The sequence below is a fragment of the Dryobates pubescens genome, chromosome 5 (assembly GCF_014839835.1).
Source record: "Dryobates pubescens isolate bDryPub1 chromosome 5, bDryPub1.pri, whole genome shotgun sequence".
NCBI lineage: Eukaryota > Metazoa > Chordata > Aves > Piciformes > Picidae > Dryobates > Dryobates pubescens.
The window spans coordinates 37,925,834-37,952,073 of NC_071616.1; the positions used below are offsets into that span (position 1 = coordinate 37,925,834).

General features: G+C 42.3%; 1 protein-coding gene across 2 annotated transcripts in view; it reads right to left on the reverse strand.

Annotated features, from left to right (window-relative positions):
• The window catches only part of MIPOL1 (mirror-image polydactyly 1), a 199,213-nt gene that overhangs the window by 21,422 nt on the left and 151,551 nt on the right, over window positions 1-26,240 (reverse strand). Inside the window, exon 11 of one of the 2 annotated variants that reach the window (XM_054162227.1) lies at window positions 1,474-1,704. The exons of the other annotated variant lie outside the window; for it this stretch is intronic. Within the exon in view, the coding sequence (XP_054018202.1) occupies window positions 1,474-1,704 (231 nt within the window). The remainder of the gene's footprint in view (window positions 1-1,473; window positions 1,705-26,240) is intronic. 2 annotated transcript variants of the gene reach the window in all.

The window sequence follows — 26,240 nt, forward strand, 5'->3', positions numbered from 1 at the left end:
CACCCAATTGTTTAATTTTGCTATAGGCTCAGTGGTCTGATCTTAGCAATAAATGAAAACTAACCTGACCAAAATTTTCCCAAGTAGTTGAGCACGTTAAATTGCATAAATGCTTTTCACTATGGCACCAGCACTTTAATTCAGGTTGTGGCTGCACTTCTACTCTAGCCACCCCGGTTACACAGCATCAAACAAGACTCAGCATTAAAAAAACAAACCCCAAATCAAGTAACAACTTTCTCTTAAATATCTATGGTTAGTAAATGCTTATCAATACAATGAAACAAAAAACCAGCTTTAAAACAATACACAAAAAGGTCTATACAGTATTCTTTTTAACATGCTGAAGCCACTTTCTGTAGGTTTATTTTTATCAAGCATGCATCAAATATATCTAAGTGATCAGTAGAAAGATTCAAATGATTCACAGACAACCACTGTAGGTTATAAAGTCATGATTCAAATATGCATTTTCATCTATCTACCTCTGTCTATCTATCTATCTATCTATCTATCTATCTATCTATCTATCTATCCATCCTATATTTTAGGTAGTTAGAAATAGATTACAAATGGAAAAAAAATACTTTTAAAGGAGAACTCAGCATTTTGTTTTTTTTTTAATAGGAAGAATTCCTGTTAGATCCTTGCAATATATTCTAAACCAGTTTCTGGCTACTCTGAAAACGTACTGCAGACATTGAAGTTGAAGATAAATAAGGACAGACAGGAAAATTTGCATCAGTTCAGCAATGACCAACTTGGAAGAGTGAGAGAAGGCTACTTTGCAGCTGATGAATGCAATGCAGAGATGAGAAGTGCCAGACTGTGAAGAGGCTCTGCCTACATGTTTGCCTGTGTCCCAGCAATCAGACTTTCAAAGGTTCATGTGCTAGTAATAACAAACATGACAATAAGGACTTCAGTAGAGATGAACTTCAGGAGTTCAGTAACCTTTTAACTGGGAATCTTATGACAGGGAAGAAAATACAATCCCTGTTCACCGATGCAGAGACTTCCTGTTGGTTTTGAAGCCACCCCTAAATAACCTGATTAGCATTTACTGCAGTGAGTAACCTGCCAGATGCACAACAGGCCAAAAATGAGAACCCTCATATTCTATCATGCAATTAAAAAGGCAAATACTCAGTTGCTATGGGATTGCCATGGGGTACAAAGTGAGAACCATTCAGAGAAGGAAACACTTCCTCTGTGCCCTGCACGTGAAGAAAGCAGTTTCCATAACAGTAACAAGAGGCATACTGACTTGTGCAATACTACAAGACTGTTAAAATGCTTGGCTTCACACAGAGCAAGCAACGAGCAGCAGAAAGGCTGACAAAGAAGGAATCCTTTTAAAGGACCTTTTCTAAGTACTGCCACACTTTCAGTTGCAGACAAACTATGAGATGAAACAACATTTCATTTGGTTTATCAGCTGCAGTTTTTCTTGAAAGAAGGCAAGCGACTTACTTCTGAACCTTTTCATTGGCTTCCTGTGAAGCCTCCAGGGCTTTCTTGAGCTTCAGCTCTGTGTCCTTTTGCTCTGACTGAGCCTGCTGCAGCTGAGCTGCCAGATCTTCAATCTGGCGATAGGCAAGGGTCACAACATCCTCCCTGCCTTGCAATCCACCTTCAGAAGTACCGAAACTACAGCTAAGCTGGTCCTTCAGATTCATTCCTCCAGACAAAGATTTGTATAAGCTGGGGAAACAAAACAATATATGTTATCAAGTTTCAGTTTAAGGCTGAGCTTCAAGAATATTACACTCAGTTTAATTAATATTTTAAATACCATCATACATGGATCCACATGCGACCCCAAATTTATCTCAAAAGTGACCAAGAATAAAACTAACGTTCTATTCTCACAAGGCTCTTCTAGAAGTATGGAACAACTACCAGAGGTTTAGGAAATCAAAGACCTATTCAACAAAAAATTCAAAGGCAGTATTTTCCAGCTTTAGCATCTTCCTGATCACCTTCGAGCTGCAGAAAGAGTTGTTAGTGTGATTTACATGAAGCTGAATCAATCAGCGTAAGCTACTGATGTGCTATTAACTCATGTTACACAGAACTCTCTTTTAGCAAGATGACACAGCAATTACAAGGGGTCTAGTTGTGAAACTCTAGGCTTTTCAATACAACAAAAGGAATACAATACCACAATGCAGAATTTCAAATCATTAAACCAGCAGGATTGCTTAGGAATGGAAATGATTTGCCCATTGTTAACCAATTCTGAAGGTTTGTGGTCAATATTTTAGTGAGAGGAAACACAAAATATTTCTTAATGCTGGTTTAAATAAACTGTTAACATCTGTACTAGAAAGCAGTGTGTCTTAAATAGCATCTCTGTGGTAGAGAGAGAAAGGTAACTTGCCAGCATCAGGGTTTCATCACAGGACATTTCAAGATCTATAGTGTCCTCTACCATAATTTCCTGCAAGGTCCTTTCTAACCCAGTGTTTTGGCTTCTCTCTGACAAACTGTAGATGTGTTTACTATCTATTTCATGCCGAAGTGCCATGCATATATATTCAACCCATTCAGTTTTATACATGATTTTGGGGTATGTTTAATAGGGATACCAAATCATCGAGCACAGAAATAATACACTTTGATTGTACAACCCAGAATACAGTACTACCTGCTTTGTATTTGTGTGCCAGGAAGTTCTGGACAAATCAAAGGGAGATGAGAAATGAAAAAATAAATTGAATACAGTCTGAAGTCAACAGATTCATGAAGCCAAAATAAATAAATATGCCTGGATCAGCTAAAAGTAGCTATGGAAAATGAGCAAAAAAAAGATATTGGCCAGACATGTTACCTACATATAATGAGTAGAAATTAAAAAAGGAGAATAAAAGAAGATGGTTCATCAGGTAAAAAAACCCAACTCAACAAAGCCTGTTGACTGTGGAATTATTTCCCAAGGAATCAGTAGGCAATCAGCTGTTTGAGTTACCGAGGTGCAACAATAGAAATCACATTAAAAGCTGATGACCAGGGAAAGAACCTGCACCGGCAACCTCTCCATGGAATTAGCAACAATTGCTTGTCCATGTGTACTATTGCTTCCCACGTCATCATAGTCATCATTCACTGGTAAATTTTACACCAGTGGAAAATGATGCTGCTAGTACAAGAAACCTGTGGAACACAGTTTTAACAACGGTGACAGCGGCTCATGATGAGCAGTGGTTTTAGATAAATAATTTCAGTCATTTCAAAACAAGTTCATGACTACCAGAAGCTGTTCCTGGATTGATGAATATGACTTGAGACCATCCCTCTGACTGATGGCCATGCAAGTATCAAACATTATTTCAGTGTGGATTTCTAGTAGCTGCATATGCTGATTACAATACTGAAGCCACAGTCTGCCTGACAGCTACCAGGATGCAACAGCATATTTTCTTCCTTTCCAGTTTATTAAGGTATTTGTATGGAAAACACCCTTTGTTCCAACAGCCCATAGAGGAAAATCATATACAAACTAAAATATAATATACATGCACAAGCAAAGTGTGGATGAACTAATAGAAATCCAGAAGCTAAAAGGTCAGAGTCTTGATATGTCATTACGTCTACTACCTGCAGTTGCCTGAAAATAATGTGAAGAACCTTTTCAATTAAATGAAGACATATTGAAAACATAAATATTTATAAAGGGGCATTATAATCCTTAGAACAGACTCATCAAAAATAAAATTACTTTAACAGTTGCCCAGAAAATTTACTGGCTGAAGGTCCACTATGGTCAAGCATTGATCATCATGGAAAAACACAAAGGTATGCAAATAATGCTGAAAGCCAGCTACCCAAATACCACTGCTGCCTGCTTCTCAAATGCCTGGCACAAGATTAAAAGAATGAAGGGAAAAAAAAAGGACAGAAGTTAAACTGTTCAGTGAATATATGGGGCCCTGATTAAAAAAAAAAAAGAGAGAGGATAGCCTGAATATTCTAACTTGTTCACACCAGCTGAGAGGTTTCCTGCCCCCCCCTTTTTTTTTCAGAATATATGAAAACATAGTCATCTCAGCACTGGTTAGGCCACACCTGCTGTCTACAACTCCCTCAGCTGCTCCTCATAGGGTTGTGCTCCAGACCCCTCCCCAGCTTTGTTGCCCTTCTCTGGACACGTTCCAGCAACTCAACATCTTTCTTAAACTCAGGGTCCCAGAACTGGACACAGTACTCCAGGTGTGGCCTAACCATGCAATTACCCAACTTCCATCATTATGTGCTTTGCTAAAATACCTTTATTTATTCTCTTTATTAGGCTCCTATTAATCTAAAATGTCTTCACTAATAGCCTAAAAATTATGTCTTCTAAGAATACTGATGCTATTAATAAAAAATAAACAGGAGTTCTAGGCCTGAAGAATGAGTCACTGAAGCATTCAGTTGCTTGACTTAAGTAATTCACATGTTCTTTATAGGAATCCTTTCATTTTACTATGATAGTACAGCACCTTTCTTGCTCCATCTTGGGTCTGAGAGCTTCCAGGGCCCAAATTAACTGTGTCCAGGCAGAAGAAAAAAATTACAAGTGATGATGTCACTTATGCAACTCCTATAGACACCAAGAAGTTTCTTCTAGATACCAAGAAGTTTCTTCAGCCCCCAAAGTCAGAGTAGCTTCAAGTCTGCTTAAAAAAATTCACCAGTTGAAACTGCTCCCAGAGGCACTTGTCTTTGGCTGAAAATCAACTATATGAAGTGCTGCTCTTAAAACACTCTTTGCCAGGCATACTCTTGCTGCAAGGTGGGAAATTATTTTCCACCTGAAGCAATTACTGAACAACACAGAGAAACCTTTCACCTAAAGGAATCAAAAAAACCTCTCATTAAACCCCTAACATTCTCCATCTATCCCCTTCCTCCTCCCCTGCCCCAGTGATAAACACATACAATGTTTTCAAAAGCATGCAGGTCTGACCTTGTTTTTTACTGTGAATGTTTCTGACACCCTAGTTCTGGAGAACTCTCAGAGCTCAGCCTGCACTCAGGATAGCTTTGAAGAGGGTTCCTTCAAGCCACTGAGTGCACTCAAGGGCCAGGCAGCACTGATACTTGAAAAACACTACCTCAAAGGTGCTGTTAGGAAACACTGCAGTAAAGACAATATTAATATAAAGCCCACAAGACCTGGGAGGACTTTGGCATTTTGCTGTAAAGTGGAGGATATAAAATGGTCAAATTTGCATTGCATGTGAATCAGGAGGCTGACAGCTGGTAGACTGGTAAAGAGATGGCACTGCCCTACCATAGACAAATATTTTACTAGCCTTCCTTTGGCTGTAATTATGGGAATTATTAAGACTGTGTTTTATCCTCAGTGCAACCACCCAAGCACCTCTCACTAATGTAACTGAAGGCAGCAGCTGTTTTAGACTCTCTGGTGCACAGGCCACAGACCATGTTAGGACAGCAGTGCATGTTGTGTGCAAGGCAGAATATGTCTTGGAACTGTCACAGTCCATCACAGGCTCTCATTTTCTCTCACATGTGGTGCACTCACACATTCTTATCTACCATGAGCTCAGGCAACCTCTTTCTTTTCTATTTTCTCACCAGATCAAATGATCCCTTAATCGAGTACTCATGGCACAGGGCCCACCACTGATTTTCTTCTCTGTGGTGGTTGGTGATATACCCTGGGAATTTTACAGGATAACATGTTGACAGATTAGTGCTGACCAGAGTTCAGAGGGTTGTCATCAGTGGCACAGACAGCTTGGAGGCCTGTGGCCAGTGGTGCTCCCCAGGGATCAGTACTGGGTCCAGTTTTGTTCAATAATTTTATCAATGACCTGGATGAGGGAATTGAGTGCACCCTCAGCAAGTTTGCTGGTGATACAAAACTGGGGGGGGTTGCTGACACCCCATCAGGCTGTGCAGTCATCCAATGAGATCTGGACAGGCTGGAGAGCTGGGTGCAGGCAAACCTCACGAAGTTCAGTAAGGACAAGTGCAGGGTCCTGCATCTGGGGAGGAATAACAGCAGGCACCAGTACAGGCTCGGGGCTGCCCTGCTGGAAAGCAGCTCTGTGGAGAAAGACCTTGGAGTCCTAGTGGGCAGCAAGTTCTCCATGGGACAGCAATGTGCCCTTGTGGCTAAGAGAGCTAATGGTCTCCTGGGGTGCATCAAGAAAAGTGTGTCCAGCAGGTCAAGGAAGGTTCTTCTACTCTTCTACTCTGCCCTGCTGAGACCACACCTGGAATACTGTGTCCAGTTTTCGGCTCCCCAATTCAAGAGAGACAGAGACCTGCTGGAGAGAATCCCATGGAGAGCCATGAGGATCATTAGGGGACTTGAGCATCTCCCCTATGAAGAAAGACTGAGAGCCCTGGGGTTGTTTAGTCTGGAGAAGAGAAGCATGAGAGGGGATCTCATCAATGTCTATCAATATATGAGGGGTGGGTGTCAGAGACAAAACGATACCCAGATGGTCTTGGATGCCAAGCAGCAAACATTTTCATTTGGGCCTCACTTTCACTGTTGAGGACTACTGTAGTACCCACAGCATTCCCTTGTCCCTGGCTTGAGAGAGGCAGTAAGGACATGGGACGATTACATCATCTGTGCTCTTCTTGAACTCAAACAACTGCTGAGACATCCTCTGAACAAGTAATAATCAGAAACTTCCATTACAAGCTCTTCCTCTACAGAGTTGCATAGTAATCAGATATCTCCAGCTGACTTCATGCAACCACTGGGCAAAGTGCTCAGATAGCACAGCCTAACATGACAGTGATATGCACATGACGTCCAGCACCACCTGTATCATTCCTCACAGTCACCACATTATCAAATGGTCCAAGCTTCCCCCAAAATAGTTTCTGGGTCAATAATGTTTAGTTGAAACAGGGCAAAGCATACATGATACCAATGAGTGTAAAGTATTTTTTGAGATTTTTGCAGCTGTGGTACTAATCCTCTTCAGGTAGTTCGACAGATCCAGTTAATAGCTTGTAGCTAAGAAATCCACCTGAATTTCCTAGCACATAATGCACCTGTAGCTGGGGTCTTTCTTATCTCTGATTGCCTAGCACCTGGAAGTCAATAACTTAGCACCAGCTTTTTCACACATACAACTCTCAGGCATAATGCATCTTAGTTTACAGAGGAGATGACTGTAGATTTTTATGCTTTAATCTTGAATATTGCTTGATATATATTAACACCAATTCCACAATGTCCCTGTGTTAACTGCAAGACAGATTCACAGGCTTTCAGGTTTTCCCCCCCTTTTAATTAGGGGGGCTGTGTTTTCAATACAACAGCAACTACTATGAATACTCTTAATAGGTGTTCAAAAAAAGATTAGATGTGGCACTTGGAGCCATGGTTTAGCTATCAGGTGGTGTTAGGTAATAGGTTGAACTTGATGACCTCTGTGGTCTTTTCCATCCTGGTTGATTCTGTGATTCTGTGTGTGATTAATGGATTTACTAGACTACAGGTTATTCCCAGAACCAAGCTTGGTGTAAAATGTTTCTGTCATGTTTGGACAGGAAATTGGCTGTATCAATAGACTGCAGCCTAAGAATTCACAACAATGCAACTATGCAGCCCTTAAGGCTTGTCTTTAAATAACAGTAATGCTGAATTGGAAAACCAAAAAATTGTATAGCGTTTACTTTATTATACTGGAAGCCACAAGTAAGAATTTTGCTATCCTGTATCTGTCCTTTATTGTCAATTCATATGCTTTGGCCATTCTTAAATATTTGCCAATGGCTTTAGTTAACAAAATAATTTTAGCTTAGTATTTGTAATACTGTAGTTATTCCCTACAGTAACAGATTGTTTAGATAACACTGCAAATACAGAGGGAACCTTATCTGTTAATCGAAGACAGAACTGGCATCAAGTCATCGAGAGTGACCTCAGTATTTGAATATAAAGGATGTTTTAAGATGGTGCCAGCAGCTCCATGTTTTACCATGCCTCACAAAACCTCAGCCACTTTCTCCAGGAAGTGTGAGTATCGTGGCAGGGCCAGCGCAGATTCTGGCTCAGCTGCAGGCAAACAGGGAGGAGGGGCACAGCCGGCTCAAAGACAAGAGGTATTTCCACCTTCCCAGTCCCCAGGCTGAACTGGCAGCCCCTGTACCTCTCTGCCGGTTGCTGGAGGCCACTCGATTGACATGGATCACTGAAGGGGTGTGTGTGTGGGTGGTGTAGAGCCAGCAACTTTGGCTTTGGGCCAGCTGGGAAATTGCCTACGTCAGGGATTTGCAGAAACACAAACCTGGTGGAAAAGAGACAGGATCTTGTCCTAAAGGTCACAGTGGCTTATTTTTTTATACTTTGAGTCTGCTTTTGACATCAGTTTTAACAACGGTGCACCTTTTTCCTTAAAGCTGAACTTAGTTAAGAAAGCAGTAACTCTTGTTATGTGCCAAGATAAGTCACTGGTATACCAACCAAAACAGTTAAAAAATAGATGCAGTATTACTTTCCCCCTTTCTTCACAGATCACAGAAGAGCGGCGATTGGAAGGGACCTCCAGAGAGTCCAACCTCCCTGCTAAAGCAGGGTCAACCATGGCAGGATGCCCAGGACCACAATGTCCAGGTGGGTTTGAAATCTCTCCAGAGCAGGAGACTCCACAACCTCTCTGGGCAGCCTGCTCCAGGGATCCAGCACCCTTACAGTAAAGAAGTTTTTCCTTATGTTTAGGTGGAACCTCCTGTGTTGCAGTTCGTGCCCGTTCTTTGATGGTCCTTTCCAAGAGCATCATTCTGAACACTGTCTCTTACATGGAAATCGGAGTATTATGGCACAAATAAACTTCAGGCCTATTGAGCAGGTGTTCAGGATCACCTCCTACAGCTCCACACACCTGCCTACCAGCTTTACCTGGACTGCAATCCCTTCAGCTCCCACTGACCTGATGGTACAAGGAAAACTGCTGCCTTGAACTTTTACTCTCCAAAATGCCAACCATGGAAATCTTCCCTGAGACAAAGAACATGCACATTCAAGAGTCACGCATTTCTGCTAGGAGCCTTAAATAACATCTCTGTCACCACAGTTTGAATTTAAATTTGTATGCATAGCTATGAAGTGAAGGCTAATTTGGTTTGTGCCTTTAGTTTTCCTTTGCAGCGTCTCACAGGCAAGGATAATGGCTTCCGACTTCCATTTTCCATCACTGGCCCTCACACCGACAATTTTACTCGAAAGGCAGAAAATTCTTCTGCAACAAGTGGCAAAACCAGCAAATTGCCTCCTGTATGAAACTGTAACAATGCAGATGAAGCAAATAAGACTCCTGACCACCCAAGACTGAACCAAGCATTGAAGGATCCACTCCGTGCAGAGCACTTCATCTATACGTCTCTATAAAACAAATCTGATAGCACTGATCTATATCACAACGCGGGCAGCGGAATCACCTGAAAACAAGCTCAGCGTAATGACTATGTACTGTTGACTTTTGTTTTTGTCTCCAGGGAATAGTGTTTACTTTGCTTTAAAATTTATGAGTCATTTTGTTATGTGCCTTTTTTTTTTAATTAGACTGAAGGAAACAGTCATTTGAGAAAGAGAGCGGAAATCAATTCTGATTCGATACTGATAGCTACTGTGCGATGTAAACTGTGTGTTCTTTCTAATTAAATGTAAACATGTGCAGTTCTAAAGTCCAGCAGTGATGACAACAACTACTAGAAAGGATTGCCTAAGTCCTGGTCAACTGATTCTTGCGAACCTTTTGTTCATACCGTAGGTGAGCTTGTGCAATCTGTCACAGGGTGAATGCCAGTTGTAACTGACTTTATTTTAGGTCATCTTCAGAGAAAAGACTTGACAAGAATGTGGAGCACTCTGTAATACCTCCAGTTACCCATTAACTATGTCCTTCTGATAGCTAATCAATAGCATTGCATGGAGCCAAACACACCGCACTGAACTGCCCCTCTTCCAAAAGCCAAGTCTTGGTAAATATTTAATGGCAGTAAAGGTGTTTTGACTCTTATCAATCTGATATGTTAAAGAACTCTTGAAAGAAATTTTATCTTGCTTCTCTCTGCATAAATGATTTGTTCTGTTACAATTTTAGTCTTAGGCAGAAACACTTAATTTAATGATCTAATGCTTTTACATGAAGGACAAAGAAAATGTAGTTTCAATTCACACCTCACAAAATAGAGAAAAAGAAATATTTATTTCCTTGACAAAGTGCCAACTAGAAATATACATCAAGGAACCCAACCCTTTACACTGTAGTAGTAAATACTGCATCAGACTTGCTCAAAACCTGTTATACAAGTGCACATTTGAGATTTTCTTACAGGGAAAAATTTCTTATCTCTCACTCATATCAAGATGGTGTAGGCTTTTTAGCCACTTTTCACCAGTGAACAAAAAAGCCTATAAAATAGTTATACTAAGATCTAGAGACTTTGTGTTCCCGTACAGTGAATATTTTCAGCTCATAAGTTCTACTTAAGTATTTTTTCCATTTTCTGTTTTCCTTTGGAAAGCAGCTTATCTAGATCACAAAACAGAGAAACACTTTTATCCCAATCCCTTAATATCTAGTGTGTGTACCCCTCTGCTACACTCAGGCAGGATCTGAGCATCTCCTTAGAGATAGGCTTATTCCACCCCTCTGTGCTAATGCCACAGGATGGAAGATGGCTAAGTTTCTTGACCCTGTCCCTCAGCAGTCTTCCAGCCTTCTCTGCATGATCCAACTACAGTATGAACCTAAGTGTTTTGAAGAAAGTGATTCAGCAGTAGATCCAAGCTTTTTCTTGGAAAATAATCTGGGAATAAAACATTGATACTGTTTCAGCTTCCAAAATGTGAATCACTATAAATGTTTTCCCAGAAGTATAAGCATTACTTTTTTTTTTGTCCTAGGGTTTAAGTGGCCTCTTAAATTCTCTTGATGCCATTCAACAGAGTTCAAAAATAAAGATCATGGGAATAAATCCCAAACACTAGCACAGATAAACTGAACAGCCCAGAGATTTCCAAACACTCCTAATTTGCTCTGATGAAAACAGTATTAATTAAAATCATAAAGGCATACAAATCAATCAAGCAGTAAAGTGCATGGCACTATTCAGGAATGACTGGCTGAAGAAAACCTGTTACTAATAACTTCAGAAAATACATTGTACTTAATACAATGTTATCTTTACAAATCAGACATGATGGTGAATTTTATGGCTGTCCTGATTTGCTATTGTGATCACTTGGCTTTACTCCCCCACTGACCCAGAAAAGCAAGAGATGTCTTGGACTCAGGGCTGGAAGCCAGCCCTGCCTTCCAGCATGGCCAGGAACATCCAGCTGAGTAGATGGAAGAGTATCTCAAAGAGAAGGCAATTAAAAGAAATACAAAGAATGGAAACGTGTTTCAAAGATGGAATGATCAAATACATATGGAACTTGAGAGGGATGATCTCATGGATGAGTGGAGGAGCCCCAAAGCTAGAAACCCGCAGTGTGACTGACCGGGCAAGGGGAATCACACGGGCCTCTGCCCTCTTGCCATTACTTTGTTGTTGAGTGATTCAGCTGGTTAAAAATCTTAAAATTACTTAAAAAAATAAAAAAGGGGTAATATACCTTTCTTTCCTTCAAGGATATTCCCCTCTCTGCCCCAGGAAAATAAATCAGAGTACTTGAACAGTTTTGTCTAATCTTTCTCAAAGGTGTTACTGAAAAATGTTAAGCAACTCTGACCAAAGGCAAACAAGGTGTCCTCTGCTCCAGCACATGCCCAGATGCAGTCACCAATGTGCCAAAAAGTGAGGCACACTGGTGAACTCAAGGTGAGTGTGCTTAGCACGTGCTTTCCCTGCTTTCTTGGTACTGTGCAAAGCAACATGTGCCATTCTACGATGGCTGGTGTGTCACTTGGAGGACTCCATGTACTGCAGTTTGAAAATCTTCTTCCAGACTGAGGCAGATGCCTATAACATCTACTTTAGAATGAATCATAGAATCACAGAATGGTCCAGCCTGGAAGGGAACTCCGAAGGTCATCCAGTCTGACCTCCCTGCAGTCAGCACGGACATCCCCAACTAGAGCAGGTTGCCCAGGGCCTTGTTGAGCTCCACCTTAAATATCTCCAGGGAAAGGGCCTCAACCACATAGAATACATAGAATACATAGAATACATAGAATAAACCAGGTTGGAAGAGACCTTCAAGATCATCGCGTCCAACCCATCAACCAATCCAACTCCGCCCAAGCAACTAACCCACAGCACCAAGTACCCCGTCAAGTCTTCTCCTAAAAACCTCCAGTGATGGTGACTCCACCACCTCCCCAGGCAGCCCATTCCAATGGGCAATCACTCTTTCTGTATAGAACTTTTTTCTAACATCCAGCCTGTATCTCCCCTGGCGCAGCCTGAGACTGTGTCCTCTTGTTCTGGTACTGCTTGCCTGGGAGAAGAGACCAACATCCGTCTGTCTACAACCTCCCTTCAGGTAGTTGTAGAGAGTAATAAGGTCACCCCTCAGTCTCCTCCTCTCCAGGCTAAGCAACCCCAGCTCCCTCAGCCTCTCCTTGTAGGGCTTATGTTCCAAACCCCTCACCAACTTTGTTGCTCTTCTCTGGACTCGTTCCAGCAAGTCAACATCCTTCCTAAACTGAGGGGCCCAGAACTGGACACAGTACTCGAGGTGCGGCCTAACCAGTGCAGTGTACAGGGGCAGAATGACCTCCCTGCTCCTGCTGGCCACACTGTTCCTGATGCAGGCCAGGATGCCATTGGCCCTCTTAGCTGCCTGGGCACACTGCAGGCTCATGTTCAGTCTACCGTCGACCAGCACCCCCAGGTCCCTCTCAGCCTGACTACTTTCCAGCCACTCTGACCCCAGCCAGTAGCTCTGCATGGGGTTGCTGTGGCCAATGTGCAGAACCCGGCACTTGGATGTGTTAAATCTCATGCCATTGGACTCTGCCCATCTGCCCAGCCTGTCGAGGTCCCTCTGCAGAGCCTCTCTACCCTCCAGCAGATCAACTCCTGCCCCCAGCTTGGTGTCGTCAGCAAATTTACTGATGATGGACTCGATGCCCTCGTCCAGATCATCAATAAAGATGTTAAAGAGCAAGGGGCCCAGTACTGATCCCTGGGGCACACCACTGGTGACTGGCTGCCAGCTGGATGTGGCCCACTCTCTGGGCTCGGCCCTCCAGCCAGTTCCTAACCCATCTCAGTGTGCTCCCATCCAAGCCATGGGCTGACAGCTTGGCCAGGAGTTTGCTATGGGGAACGGTGTCAAAGGCCTTGCTGAGGTCCAGGTAGACTACATCCACAGGCCTCCCCACATCCACCAGGCGGGTCACCTGATCATAGAAGGAGATCAGGTTGGTCAGGCAGGACCTGCCCTTCCTAAACCCATGCTGGCTGGGCCTGATCCCTTGGCCATCCTCTAAGTGTTGCGTGATTGCACTCAGGATGACCTGCTCCATAATCTTTCCTGGCACTGAGGTCAGGCTGACAGGCCTGTAATTCCCTGGCTCATCCAACCGGCCCTTCTTGTGGATGGGTACCACGTTGGCCAGCTTCCAGTCAGCTGGGATCTCTCCAGTGAGCCAGGACTGATGAAAAATAATGGAGAGTGGCTTGGCCAGCTCATCTGCCAGCTCTCTCAGCACCTTAGGATGGATCCCATCTGGTCCCATGGACTTGTGGGGGTCCAAGCTGCTGAGGAGAGCTCCTATCACTTGCTCATGGAACACAGGGAAACCATGCAGCTCCCTGGCTCCCTCTGCCAGTTCTGCAGGCCAGCTGTCTGGTAGACGTTCTTTCCAGCTAGTAAAAACTGAGGTAAAGAAGGTGTTAAGTACCTCTGCCTTTTCCTCATCCTGTGTTACAACATTTCCTTCCATGTCAACCAAGGAGTGGAGGTTGTCCCTGCCCTTCCTCTTGCTATTAATATATTTATAGAAGGACTTTTTGTTGTCCTTCACATCAGAGGCCAGTTTAAGTTCCAAATATGCTTTTGCCTCCCTAATTTTCCTCCTACATGCCCTAGCAACCTCTTTAAACATTCCATGGGTTGCCTCACCTTTCTTCCAAAGATTATACACCCTCTTTTTTTCCCTTAGTTCAATTAAAAGTTCACCCACCTCCCTGGGCAATCTATTCCAGTGTTCCACCACCCTCATAGTGAAGAACTTCTTCCTGATATCCAATCTAAATCTGCCCTTCTCTAGTTTGAAGTCATTGCCCCTTGTCCTGTCCCTTTGTAAACAGTCTCTCCCCATCTTTCCTCTAGACCCCCTTCAGGTACTGGAAGGCTGTCTCCCCAAAGCCTTCTCTTCTCCAGGCTGAACAACTCCAGCTCCCTCAGCCTGTCCTCGTAGCAGAGGTGCTCCAACCCCCTGATCATTTTCATGGCCCTCTCCTGGACCAGCTCCATCAGGTCCATGTCCTTTCTTTAAAGTTATCATGGCTTCTCCCACACAAAAATGAAGTTGGTTTGGGAACTGTTATGCAGATACATACTTAGTAAGTCACTTCCTGAAAGCCATGTAAAGACACAATGGCAAAGTACCCAGTAAGTTATGCCTTACCTACTGCCACTGCCAAACCCTTACTCATATAAATCATACAGCTCCTTGGACAGTTAAGCACTATGAAACAAGGCAGTTAAAATGATGGCTTAAATGATAAAGGGAATGCCTGGGAAATTTAATATAGGTGAAGTCTGCTTCCCTATTGTACCAATGCTTACCAAAGCAACTGGGCAGACTTGTCTGGGCCATTCTCCTTGACGTTAAACAAGGGCACACGCTGGGGGAATGATTTAGTGGATTGGGGATCACAGCTCTGTCTTGAATTCCCTCTTCTATTTCACATCGTCTGTGTGGCACTGAGCAAGTTACAACATGCAAACCTTTGCCTGCCATGCTGAAACCAGGAGTAAAATGCCTTTGCCTTGCCTTTTTTTTTTTTCCCCCTCCTTCATTTCCCTCCCCCCCCCCCTTCAATTCTAGGCTTTGGGGGCCCTGCATTGGTTCTTATTACCTGTGTGTACTACATCTAGAAATATGAGGCCCTCATCTTGGTTCAGATCTCAGTGCAAATTATTATTCATGCAAAGAAACAAAAAATGATAATTAACAGTATGTGTGTTTTGGCAATGCCCATCAGCCTGCTTAACCTTAGCAGACAGATCCACATTTGGGACCTTTATGGAAAAAAACCACCAGTTTCTCACAAGAAGGCACTTTCTGCCTCCCCACTGCAGGTTCAGCCACTATTGCCACCACGGGGCATAGGCAGTGACAGCAGCTTCATGTGCTTGAGCTGCTGTGAGCATCAAGATCCGTATTGCCTGAGATGTTCTTGCCTTCCTCAAGGCAAAAGGGGCCAGCAGCTGGATACAGACCACTGACTGGAAGCTGAATTGCACAACTCACCTACCTCTGAAAAGTAAGAGATTAGACTGGCAGCTGCTGGAGAAAAATTAGTGAAGAGTGAGCACCGCAGTGTAAGTGTTGGAAAGAGGCTGCAAATGGATGAAGAATTGATTTCTGTAACCTAAAACTTCTCAATCAGCTTGCCCCACCTCTGTCTTGCTTTACCCTCATTAGTTTTGATCCTTGGGCTACTGAAAAGGAATATGTAAAAAATAATATTGTTGGGCACTGAAATTTGGCCTCGATGAAGAGGAAAACAGCAACTTCATGAAGCAAGAAAAAACGGCAGCTGTTTCTTCTTGCCAGCAGGCAATTTCTCCATGACCAGCAGGTAAAAATGAAATACTGCAACAGGAAATGTATTGGTTGCACTGAACCAAAGAATTAATTATTTTCTCCAGAGCTGACAAGGAAACTGAATGAGTATGAAAGCTCTTGTGAAATCTAGTGAATGCTGAATTCAACACTGCTCAATTCCCTTTTTATTTTTGAACAGGACAAGATAAGTATTAGTATGAATACTGCCTGCTGTGCTTATACACATACAACAGATACTATAATCTCCTCTGATAGGAGCAGTAATATTGCTAAAGGGGGAGTACTAAATGCCTGCATCGTGATAGTCCTTACTCTACTGTTACAACTGTAGAAGTAAAATAGCTTTTGGTAAAGACTATAGGGAAGAAGAGCTAAATGGAAGAATAAGTATTTCTGTATCTCCACCAGAGACCTTAGGATGGAAGTTCCTTTTACAGAATACGATTGAAACAAACAGAATGTAATGTTACATGAGCCGGGATAATAGGAAGATCCTGCCTAGCTCAGAAGCAAAGGAAAGATAAGTCAGATAATATAAACCCTGCTACTCATTGAAACACTTGAATGTGTCCAGAGAAGGGCAACAAGGCTGGTGAGAGGCCTTGAGCACAAGCCCTATGAGGAGAGGCTGAGGGAGCTGGGATTGTTTAGCCCGGAGAAGAGAAGGCTCAGGGGTGACCTCATTGCCCTCTACAACTCTACAAGGTAGTTGTAGTCTACAACTACCTGAAAGGTGGTTGTAGACAGGAAGGGGTTGGTCTCTTCTCCCAGGCAACCAGCACCAGAACAAGGGGACACAGTCTCAAGCTGTGCCAGGGGAGGTTTAGGCTGGAGGTGAGGAGGAAGTTCTTCACTGAGCAAGTCATTTGTCATTGGAATGGGCTGCCCAGGGAGGTGGTGGAGTCGCTGTCCCTGGAGGTGTTCAAGGGGAGACTGGATGTGGCACTTGGTGCCATGGTCTAGTCGTGAGGTCTGTTGGGAAAGGTTGGACTTGATGATCCTTGGGGTCTCTTCCAACCTTAGTTATACTGTGATACTGTGATACTCATCCTCCTTTCCACTCTTTGGATGAGGGAAAAACTCACAGTACTTCTCCATCCTCTTCAGTGAAAACTCTTTAATGACAGTGGAAGTCACCAGTGCATTTCCCATTGAGGACCAGGAGAAAGTCTAGCAAAGATTGCTTTAACTTTATTTGTATCAAGAAGCTAAAGGCTGTGGCCATTAATAGATGCTTAAACTACTCTGGGTGTCTAGTACAACTAAATACTTGTAAATATTACTGCTTCCTCCTGAGAACAGAATATTAGAAGAAAAAGAATGCAAGAAAATGTTGCTTCATATACCAAAAAAAGATGAGCAAGTAGAAAAAGTTCTTTCAGGAGTAAAAAGAAAGGATAAACAATTTAGATGTTTTAAATTTTGGCCTTAACTTTGCTTACCTTGATGACTGGGGGATAAGTATTGCATAAATCCACCAGGGTAAGTTTTGAATCTGATGCACAGAGTTTTTAACCTTCATGAGATTTTTAGGGTGTCAGGTAATGATAGGACTAGGGGGAATGGAAAATAAAATAGAAATCCCTGCATGAGAAGGCTCTGAGGAGACCTAATTGTGGCCTTCCAGTATCTTAAGGGGGCCTACAAGAAAGCTGGGGAGGGACTTCTTAAGGTGTCAGGTAATGATAGGACTAGGGGGAATGGAAAAAAACCTAGAAATGGGTAGATGCAGACTGGATGTTAGGAAGAAGTTCTTCCCCATGAGGGTGGTGAGATGCTGGAACAGGTTGCCCAGGGAGGTGGTAGAAGCCTCATCCCTGGAGGTTTTTAAGGCCAGGCTGGATGTGGCTCTGAGCAACCTGCTCTAGTGTGAGGTGTCCCTGTCCATGATAGGGGGTTTGGAACTAGATGACCCTTGAAGTCCCTTCCAACCCTAACAATTCTATGAGATGTGTAAGATCAGAACCTGTGAATCAAGCCTATGAAATGCCTCTAAGTCATTTTTTCATGGACAGCGGGTGAGCGGATGTCATTCCTCTGTTTAATCAGGAGTTAAAGCCTGTACAGTAATTCCTTATTTTCACAATATTCCTTCTGACAAAGATAACAACCATAAGAATGGCTCCCAGCTGGCTAAACCTGACATACAGGTTTTGTTAATAAAAGAAAAAAAATAAAAATGCATGACTTAATTAATGAAACGGATCTATTAAGACTGTCCCCCTATCTACCACAGTGGCCCCACCTACAGTTGAACTTCACATGACCTGTCTCATGCAAAAAGAGTTGTAATAACTTGCACTGGAAGCTGTCACAGAGGAAAGGCTGCTAGGAAAGGGAAAAAAGTGAGACTCAGCAACGCACAGAATGCCCCTAGAGGAGACAGCTTAGCATTTTCACTTTTACTCAATGTTTTCTTTCACAGTGAATAATTGAAACAATTTTGCTAAACTGTGTAAAATTATTTCATCAGCAGTAATTATGTTTGATCTATTAGCACCTGATACTATCTATTGTCTAAATTGCTTGCATTCAATCCACGAGCAATGTCAACAGTATTAACATCCATTATAGAAGCATTAGTTGAGTAAAAATCATTTCGAAGTGTTAGACATTCTTGTAACCTTCCTCCAGCATAATGTTCAAAAGAGTTGTTTGGGTTTTGTAATTTTTCTTTCTTTTTTTTTTTCTTTCCTTTTCTAAAGGCATGTCTTTAATTGTCTGCAGATCCAGGGTCTCTAAACTCACAAACAATTTACCTGTTTTGTTCTGGCAAGCATAAATCTGTAGCAATCTACTCATTTTACATACTTCTCTGTTCCTGTCTAGCTGTCCCACACTAAAGGGCTATCCAAATTCCCCTCCATCAGCTCTGGCAGGCTTAACACCTCCTTCACTAAACCAGTTTTTTTCCCCCCTCAGTCATTAAGAGTTGCACTGTTACAAACAGAAAGACAGAGAACTCGGCAACATTTCCACAACAAAGTTTTATATGTATTCGTTGATGTGACCAAAACCCCCTAATGTCATGAGGGGGGTTGGTATTCAATCAACCTGATTGAATACAACAACCAGACTCACCTGCCTGGGAAGGCAGAGTCATCCTTATTTCAAAGGTTTCCAAATTCTTGCTGCCTTTTAGCAGAGGAATATTATGAACTGCTCGAGATTATATTCTCACTGAAAGCAATGAATACCACAGTCTTTTCCAGAATAAAAAGCTACTTTCTCTCCTTGGACTAGCAGCTTCACAGTAATTTAGAGGAAGCAGCAGAAACAGTTGGTCATTAAACATTAAATGTATTAATGGGGCACTCACAGCATATGTTTTGTCTGGAAAAGGTAGTTCTGTGCTTGCATTTCAGAAGGACTGCTGCAGTACAACAGCTACTGTGATAAATTTAGCTTTACCCCACATAACATTTAGCACAATCTAATAATGAAAACTTAAATAACTCTATTAAAAAAAAAAAAGGGGGGGGGGGGGGGGGGGAAGCATGAGTAGCACTATTCACATCTTACAGCTAGGGGAATCAAGAAGCAAAGGAAAAACATTCCAAAAGAGGCCCTTCATTTCCACTCCCCAAACGAAGACCTTTAGAAATTGGTGTTTACAAGTTTCAGGGACTTCCAACTCCAATGACAAATCAGAATATTCAAAGCAGGAGCCCCCCAAAGCACTTTAGCAGCATGTCTAAAAGCATTCCCTTCTCCAGATTCATGTTGCTCTCAAAGTCCTGCTGGGTTCTCTGGAAACCTCAGACTGGGGTACATGGATGAAGCATTTGGCTTTCCTGTTACGTGGCGCTGCTGGAAATAGAACTTCTGCAGAGTTCAAAAAAATGATCCAAAGCAGAAGTGCCACAAGCTATGTAGGATGCTAGCTTCCTTAATAAAAGGGTTTACATGATTCCCTGGAGTAAAGTGAATAATATGAAGTCTGGTACTTTAGGACATATAAAGAGGAGACATAATTCCTACGGAGAGATATTCTGTCTGCTCCCAAGACACTGTGAATCTGTTCTTCATATATCCTTTTCTAGTGATAGTTCTTCATGATCTGTTGAGCCTTAAAATCATGACACTTTGATGAAGGCTTTGTGTCTTACCCTGAAGTTCTGCTTCATTTAGGTAATTAGGTCAGCTTTTAAAATTCTAGGAGTCAGAATAGTAATGGAGATAAAGTAACAGGATCACTGCAGAGCACATTTAAATCAAGGGGAGAACTCTGAAGTCCAATGTAAATATATCTGTTCATAAGGAACTCCAGAAATGGAGACACTAAGAGAAATAGGCATGCTCATTGTGTCCTTTCTGGGTAGTTCTTTTGTCTTGGTTTGCCCAATCTGCAGAAAAGTAGTTCTTAGGTTTCTCTGAGGAAAAAACTTAGTTCACAGGAATCTGAAGAACAGAGGTTAAAAAGCTATGCCTAGAGATAGGGAGAATGTGACCAAATTCAGATGATAGGATTGTTCATATGGTGGACAAAAAGCTTTGTGACAGGCAAATCAGATATTTTACAACAAATCAGCACAAAAATCAGCTCTCCAAAACATCAGAAGCCAGAAAATGATGCACATTTACCAAAAGACAGTAACATCTTGCCTATGAGGAGTAAAAGTCACTGGCTGCTCATGCTGGAGCACAGGCAAGCCTTCAGAGGGAGACTATGGGAGAGAAAAATGGAGTATAACATTCCCTGAGTAGCTATGGTGTGTGGGTGGGAAGAGCTTCAGTTGCCAGCCCCATCAAGTCCTGACAAAAGGAATGTGAGAGCTGTTCCCAAGGTGAAAGAAGACAGGGCGAACAATTTGGGTAATGGGATCACATTGAGCTAATGGGATCACCATGACTTGCTTAGCTTCTATTGGTGTATGTCAAACCCCTGATGCGTTTTAAAACACATTCTACAGCAGTAGGCTAAATTGTGAGGCATTTTGGAGGGAATTTGCATATCTTCAGACTTTGAGACTTGTGTGGAAAGTCTGTGGGGCAGGAACACTTCAAGTTCAGAAGTTTACAGGTTGTGAGGGCAGTTTTTCCTCTGTCAGAAAGACAGAAAGAAAATAATATATATATATAAAAAAAGAAACACAAGATTTGAACTTGTTAACATCTTATTAAACAGGCATGCAGAGGCTACAGACACTTCACATTTGCACAAGCTTCCAGCTGCTATCTCTCACAAATTGGGTGTGGACAAGAGAAATAAACCCAACTCCACTGGAGCACCAAACTACACCATGGCACGTTTGTATTTGGCAAGCACTGACGACACTGGGGAATGTAGGTTTCCTAGAAGCTCTGGAAAACTTGCTTAATGATCTTGGTTGTGGTGCCCTGAAAGCATTCTAGAGATGCTCTTGAGTCAACTCATAGTAAAAAATAAAATAAAATTAAAGATAAAATAGTAGAGGTGAAAATGATTAAGTTTTGGTGCTTATAGTTAAATTATGCTCCAGTGAGTGACCGGCTTTCCAAAGGGGCACATGCCAATACCTTCCCAGCTCCTTAGGTGCACACTCAGGTACCTAAACTTATGTAACCAAGACAGAAAATATTGGCCATGCTGTTTAACAGGCAGATCTGCTGGGAGGCCTCTTGTAACTACATTTTTTTTTTAAAGCCTTAGATTATTGGACAGATACTGGCCCAAGTCCAATCCACAACTGCAAATCCAAAGAAACAGCTCAGAGCAAACCAGCAGCCTTATTAGCTTTTAAAGATTTCATTTTCAAGAACTCAAGACCCTTTATTGACTAATGAAAGGTTGGGTCCCCAAGCCCACAGACTGATGTTGCTTGGAACATATTTTAATCATTTTGGAGTGCTAGCAGCCATCTGTCTAAAGAGCTTTGATGGCATAAACGAACTCTGAACTGCAGCTTCTTCTGCCTCCAAACCCTTTCAGAAAGCCAAAGGGAACTCACAAGCATGGCAACTCGGAGAGGATTCAAGGCCTTGTGATGTGATAAGACCACTTTTATTATTTAGCACATCATTAGACTTAATGACACCACAGATAACAGATAAAAAGATACCATTGTCACCTCCTATCTTGGAGCAGTAATATCCAGCTGTGACTTCACCGTTTCTACCCAAGGCTCCTTACTATGTTATTTTAAAAGAACAGATAAAGGAAATAAAAGGACTTTTTATTTTCCCCCCTGCCACAAAAAAACCAAAACCAAACCAAACAAACACCCCCCACCCCCCAAAAAAACCCAACCCACTCACCAGAAATACTAACAAAATAAATAGATTACAAGTAAATAAAACAAAGGACAAATGAGGAATTTTTTTACTCTTAAAAAGCCACAGAAGACAATCAAACAAGTCTCAAACAATCCACTGTATTTACAGTTTAGGCTACTGGCTGGTTGGCAGACACTGTCTGCATGTATGAACCTAGTTTGGGCAGCACTGAATACAAATTTACACTGAAAAGAGGGAGATCCCTCACAGTTGCAGCTTTAAAAAATGTTAACATTTACAAACAGATTTTACACAACTGCCAGAATTAGTTCCTACTGTAAGTCTTGAAACAATTTGGGCATCTCAAAGCTTATTTCTGCGGTTAGAGCTCTCATCCTAGTGTCTAGTGAATGGCACAGAAACATGCTATTAACCCTGAAAGCTTGGAAGCAACAACAATGGTGAGCTGGAAATTATAAGAGCCAAGAAATCTATCTCAAAAATGACATGAATAGCCTTAAGAAAATGGCAAAAATTGTAGCTCTCTTGATGAAAAGAGAGACACAATGGTGGATTTTGTGTGGCAGGCCATGGCTCTCTGCTGCAATTGTCAGCAACCTCATGGTTCCTCAGGGTTCAACCCTGAGATTACAGGACCTGCAGGTTTCTCTTCCTGCTGAGATGAGATTCTTGGCCCTTTCACTCACTCAGGACATTAGTCATCAGTCACCAGAAGAAACTTCTCCTGTTGCACACTGCAACATTGTATTTTCCAATTCATACTAATTGTGGCTATCTTGCTGCGTGAAGAAGGTGAAAGAAATAGCACTTATGTGTTGCTCATGAAAACATTAGTGGGTGGTCATGCTCTAGTCTGGAGCACTGATACAGGATGTTAGGGGTTGGAAGGGACCTCCAAAGATCAACAAGTCCAACCTCCCTGCCAGAGCAGGACCATAGAATCTAGCACAGGTCACACAGGAACACATCCAGATGAGTCTTAAAAGTCTCCAGAGAAGGAGACTCCACAACCTCCCTGGGCAGCCTGTTCCAGTGCTCTGTGACCCTCACAGTGAAGAAGTTCCTCCTCAGGTTGCCTGGAACCTCCTGTGCTGTAGTTTATATCCACTACCCCTTGTCCTATCCCAGGGTGCAAGTGAGCAGAGCCTGTCCCCTCTCTCTTGAAACCCAGCCCCTAGATATTTAGAGACATTTGTATTTACAGCACAGATTAGGAGAAAACATGACAAAAACAAAACATGAAGGGGAAGAGCTTCTTTAAATTCACTTTACTGTCAAAGAAAATATACCACTGATGATTCACACATTGTGACTCCCTCTCCTTCCTTTTGTAGCTTATCATTCTAAACTCATGGCCAGAAAAGACTCGCTGCTAGCGAGGCAGTAGCTCCATACCACTGCTTACATGATTTCTTGGTGGTGGTAGAAAAAAACCCAAGCTGTTCTGTGCAAGTTCTTCTTCTTGCTACGACCATAGGAACTGTAGCTTATAAAAGTAAACTGTTACGAAGAAGTTACATTTTACTTAAATATTTGAGAGGCTCAGAACTGTGTAAATCCCAGCAGGCCCACTTATCCACAGGAAAACTGTGGCTGAACCTTCCAGGTTGGCCTCTATCCTGTGTTAAGAAGGACAGCATTCACACCTATGCTGAACAAATTACTCCTATCAGAAGAGTAACAAATCATTATGCAATGCTCAACACGGTGGCATTGAGTGCACCTTCAGCGGGTTTGCTGATGATGCCAAGTTGTGTGGTGCAGCTGACATGCTAGAGGGAAGGGATCCATCCAGATGGACCTTGAGAGGCTGGAGAGGTGAGCCCATGACAACCTCACGAGGTTCAAGACCAAACACAAGGTCCTGCATCTGGGTCAGAGCAACCCCAAGCACAAATATAGGTTGGGCAGTGACTGGCTTGAGAGCAGCCCTGAAGAAAAGGACTTAGGGATGCTGGTGGATGAGAAGCTCAACATGAGCCAGCACTGTGCACTTGTACCCCAGAAAGCCAATCACATCCTGAGCTGCATCAAGAGAAGCAGAGCCAGCAGGTTGAGGGAGGTGATTCTCCCCCTCTACTCTGCTCTGGTGAGACCCCACCTGCAGTACTGTGTCCAGTATTGGAGCCCCTATTACAGGAAGGATCTGGATATGCTGGAGTGTGTCCAGAGAAGGGCCATGAGGATGATCAGAGGGCTGGAGCTCCTCTTCTGTGAGGACGGACTGAGAGAGTTGGGAAGACCTTGTTGTGACCTTCCAGTATCTTAAGGGGGCCTACAAGAAAGCTGGGGAGGGACATTTTAGGGTGTCAAGTAGTGACAGGACTAGAGGGAATGGAAAAAAATAGAAATTAGTAGATTCAGATTGGATGTTAGGAAGAAGTTCTTCACCATGAGGGTGGTGAGACACTGGAACAGGTTGCCCAGGGAGGTGGTAGAAGCCTCATCCCTGGAGGTTTTTAAGGCCAGGCTGAATGTGGCTGTGAGCAACCTGATCCAGCGTGAAGTGTCCCTGTCCATGACAGGGAGTTTGGAACTAGATGACCCTTGAGGTCCCTTCCAACCCTAACAATTCTATGATTCTCTGATTCTGTGTTAAATAACTCCACCTTCTGAAACACAAGATCTCAAACACATCAGTTAGAAAAGCAGCTTGAGGACAGAATGTACACCCAGAAATTTATCCAGAAAGCGGCACTGGCCTGACATACACGAAGCAACTCCTTAAAAGTTCTACCTGAAAAACCCCCCCAACAAAACAACAAAAAGGCAACTGAATAAAGAAAATACCTTACTCTCAGCTTCTCTTTGTAAACACCACGGGTGGGAAGTCATCTGGCTTGTGTTCTGTGACAGGCAATGCTTCCTAACAGAAGTTTTCTATTGATTCCTCTGTGAGCAGGGTTAAGCTCCAAGTAAGAAAAGCAATGTTGTGCATAGCACTAGCTGAGAATTGCTACGTGGAAAGTCTTCTCACCCAAAGGTATTATTTACTTATTAAAAAAAAATAAAAAAAAATCAGGGGGATGTAAATTCCAGCACACACACACACACACACAAAAAAAAGATGTTGGCTTTCTGTGGCAAATTCCTAAGTGAAAGTTTTCCTTCCACCTTGACATTTCAACGTGAAATGCTGTTTTGTTGTAGTTCTTCAGCCGGAGTGAACTCAGGCAAAAAAAACCAAACACCAAAATGAACATTCCTTTTAAAAAACTATCATTATTGAATTGACATTTTAAACACAAAAAAACATGTCCTGTGAAAAACCAGCACAAAAGAAATGGCATTTAGAGCTCTCCTGACAGTGTTATCACTATATTTCTAAATATTAATAACAAGAGAAATTCCTCTTCATACAATATTTATAGGGTATGGCAAATCCTTTTTTCCCCTCCTTCCCCCCCCCCACCCCAGTTTGAGATTTTCTTTCAAACTTCTCATGGGAAAAATTGTCTTTCAAACAGCTCTTATTAGACACACAGTTTTACTGTATTTCTTTAACTTGCTCTAGAGAGGGCTACTGCTTATCCTGTGTCTGTTTTCCTCCCTTTGTTTTAAAGTAGGATTACCTGCAATTTCATGGTCTTAGATTTCTAAAGGTGGTATGGAAAATAGAACAGAACAGAACAGAATAGGAGTGGAATAGAACAGGAGTAGAATAGAATAGAATAGAATAGAATAGAATAGACCAGGTTGGAAGAGACCTTCGAGATGAACTAAACCATGGCACCAAGTGCCACATCCAGGCTCTTTTTAAACACCTCCAGTGGTGTTTAAGAGATGGTTTAAGACTGGTAACACTTCTTGTTCAGTTTATATAAATAATGCAGCTGAAGTAGTGTTTAGTTATGTGATTCATCTATATTCATCCAGCATTTTAACAGGAGAATCAGAGTATGTATGCTCTGGACACATACCCTTTCTACCAGGAACAGATTTCATAATCCTGCCTATGCTCTTTATAGGTTTTCCAATGTTTCTTTTGCATATCCTTACACTATACAGAGTAGATACTAACTCTACTGATCTCAGTGTCCTAATTTGTACAAGTATTTCTACAGGAGTCAAATACTTGGTATTACTAATGTACTTCAATCTATCAGTAGCAGTCAGTCAGCTGTTCACAGAGAATGGAAGTAAAAGAGAAGGAGAAAGAATCAGCCAGGTGAAGGAAAGCTGCTAACAGAAAAGGAGCAAGGCCATGTATACAGAGTCATGAGACCATATCAGCATCTGATGACAAAGAATTCCTTTCCATGAACCAAATCCCTTCTCCTGGGGAAG